Source organism: Electrophorus electricus, chromosome 18 (genome assembly GCF_013358815.1).
Source record: "Electrophorus electricus isolate fEleEle1 chromosome 18, fEleEle1.pri, whole genome shotgun sequence".
NCBI lineage: Eukaryota > Metazoa > Chordata > Actinopteri > Gymnotiformes > Gymnotidae > Electrophorus > Electrophorus electricus.
The window spans coordinates 4,241,690-4,244,189 of NC_049552.1; the positions used below are offsets into that span (position 1 = coordinate 4,241,690).

A 2,500-nucleotide genomic window follows, 5' to 3' on the forward strand; every position below is an offset into this window, starting at 1 on the left:
CTGAGCTGGGATGGTCCAGGGCACTAGGCCTGTTCAGATCCAACATTATTGTTTCTGGAAGTCTTGAGTGAGGTGAGCCAAATAAACTCCGACATTCAATCCCACTAGTAACTGCGATGTCAAAGGTTACCGTTCACTGATTCAATCACTTGTGTGTTTATATAACATTAAACGTACTTTTTTATTTTTGTGGTTTTCTTCTTTCTTTCTTTTTATCATTTTAAAACTGAAGATTTTTGATTGTAACATTTGGCAAATTCGTCACTAAGAACTTGGAGCGGTAACTGTTATTTGAGGAATTGCACTGTAGGGTGAAGCACCATGGCCTGAGCTGGATTGCTTCTACTGGAACTTTTGCATTGTTAAAATGATGTTACAACCCCCCCCACCCCCCAAAAAAGATCAGTACCCCTGTAGAAATCTAAGTAAAATGAATAATTCATCTATCATTTGAACTGCATTCCTCAACACTTTTTACGTTGAGCTACAAGCTAACGCAGCTTCCAGCGAGGTTTGGCTGGCAGTTTCGAAGAGATCACATCACTTACTTTAGGAGCGTGTGTCTGCAGTTAACCCGAACGCCTCCACTTCACGTACAGCCATAAATTAACAACGTGTGGTAGTTGGAAAGGTTTTACAAAGTGCTTCTGATGTGCTAGAGTGCATTAGAGCCTTGATGGTATAAGAAAGACAGTGAGTGGTACATTTGGGACCCCCTGGCCTGTCTGGTCTCCTGCCGTCTCTTCGCTGGGTGCAGGGCTAATCTCAGAGCTGGACCTGACCCTACACTAGCTCTTCCTCCAGCTCTGTGATTATGGAAAACCCCAAAATACCCCTGCGCTCCGTGGCGCGGTCGAGAGAGGAGAGGCCCTGCATGACGACGCTAATGAAAGGCTCGGCGGCTGGGGGACATTGGCAGCGTGGCCCTGGAGCCCGTGATTAGCGGAGCGTGGCGCCAGACTCGATCGGCTTGCACCTGGACGCCAGAGCCAGCCGCTCCCGTCCCGGAGGGGTCACGCTGTAACAGTTCCTGGTTCACTTGTTTGCCCCATGGGCTGATGGTGTTCTTGCAGTGCTCTTTGCTATATGGAACTACATGGTCCTAAAGGTCTCAGAAGTGTTGAGTCGCACTGTGGTTCCGATTGCCCCTCTCCCAAGCACCTGTTATTCACAACCTGCCCCCCCCCACTCCCAACCCCCCCACCCTGCGCTGCTCAGCCCACACACTCTCTGGCCTCCTCTGAGACACATTCACACACAACACTGGGTTTCAAATTAGGCAAGATGCAAAATGCATCACATCTCTCAGGATAAGGACCTTCTCAACTCCTTCCAAAGTGCCTTCTCCTGTAAGAGTGCAGTGGAGATTTAGGGAGCTCTTTGGCCAATCATAACTTTGGGCCCTACATGGTTCTGGCTCGCTGCGTAGTGAAAACACCACGCATCTGGTGCGTTGGCTCCGGCACCAGGACGGCCTGTTTTCTGAGCTCCCCGCCACGATCTGGCCTTAATGTCTAAGAGTTAGGCCGGGGAACTGGGCCAGGAGCGTCAAGGCCTGGTCCTGAAGGTTCCTCACACATACCATGACCAACCGCGCCGAACTTACTCTAACTGGTGCACAGCACAGACTTCAACCACGAGCTACGAGCCTAAAGGGAGGGAAAGGAAATCTATTCGAGGATTAACATGCCAGAAAACGCCTCTAGGAAATATGGTCTCCTAAATCCTCACAGAATGTTCTAGTATCCCTGACCACAGGGAGCCCATGAACCACACTTAATGGGAGCTCACCACATACATCTCTCCCGAGACCACGAGCAAAATCTGTTCTTCCTGGCTGCCTCTCACCAGTTTCGGGGCTGGGGGCCAACTGAATGGACTACATGCTCAGCCCACGGTCACGGCCATTAGTGCCATAGTGCTCCAAGGTAGGGCTGCACAATATATCATTTGTTAACCGTTATTGTGATACTGGCCTTTTCAATACTGATATCACAGAAGGGTGCAACGTGCAAATGACCTCTCGAACCAATCAGGATGGTTCTTACTGAGTGTTAAAACAACGATGAATCATAACATAATGTGATCGCAATGCAATATTTCTGTTCATTTTGTGCACCCTACTAGGGAGTTTGTTTTGGACTAAACCTGAGGGGAGACTCAGGTATAATTATAGTTTTTTTTTTTTTTTTTTTTGGTGAGTAAAAACTAAGTGGACTTCATAAGAATTTCTAGGGTCTGTTTTGTGGTCATTTCCTGCAGTAGAGCAGGAGTCAGGAAGTTAACCGACTGTTCTCACCTCCATAGGTATGACCTGCATGAGTATGGCGAAGTTGGTGAGGTGGTTGCACACACACACGGAGTAGGACAGGTTGCCTCCTGTTCTCATACAACCCTCGTTGGACCAGACGCCTTCCTTAGAGCTGAAACACACACACACACACAATACACATACACACACACACACACACACACATGCGCGCGCACACACGCACACACA

The 2,500-nt window shown here is 48.6% G+C and overlaps 1 protein-coding gene across 2 annotated transcripts in view; it reads right to left on the reverse strand.

The window, feature by feature from the left end:
• Nucleotides 1–2,500, reverse strand: part of adgrd1 (adhesion G protein-coupled receptor D1) — a 62,391-nt gene that overhangs the window by 14,686 nt on the left and 45,205 nt on the right. For both annotated transcript variants that reach the window (XM_035536264.1, XM_035536263.1), the window contains one exon: nucleotides 2,300–2,423. In XM_035536264.1, the coding sequence (XP_035392157.1) occupies nucleotides 2,300–2,423 (124 nt within the window). The remainder of the gene's footprint in view (nucleotides 1–2,299; nucleotides 2,424–2,500) is intronic.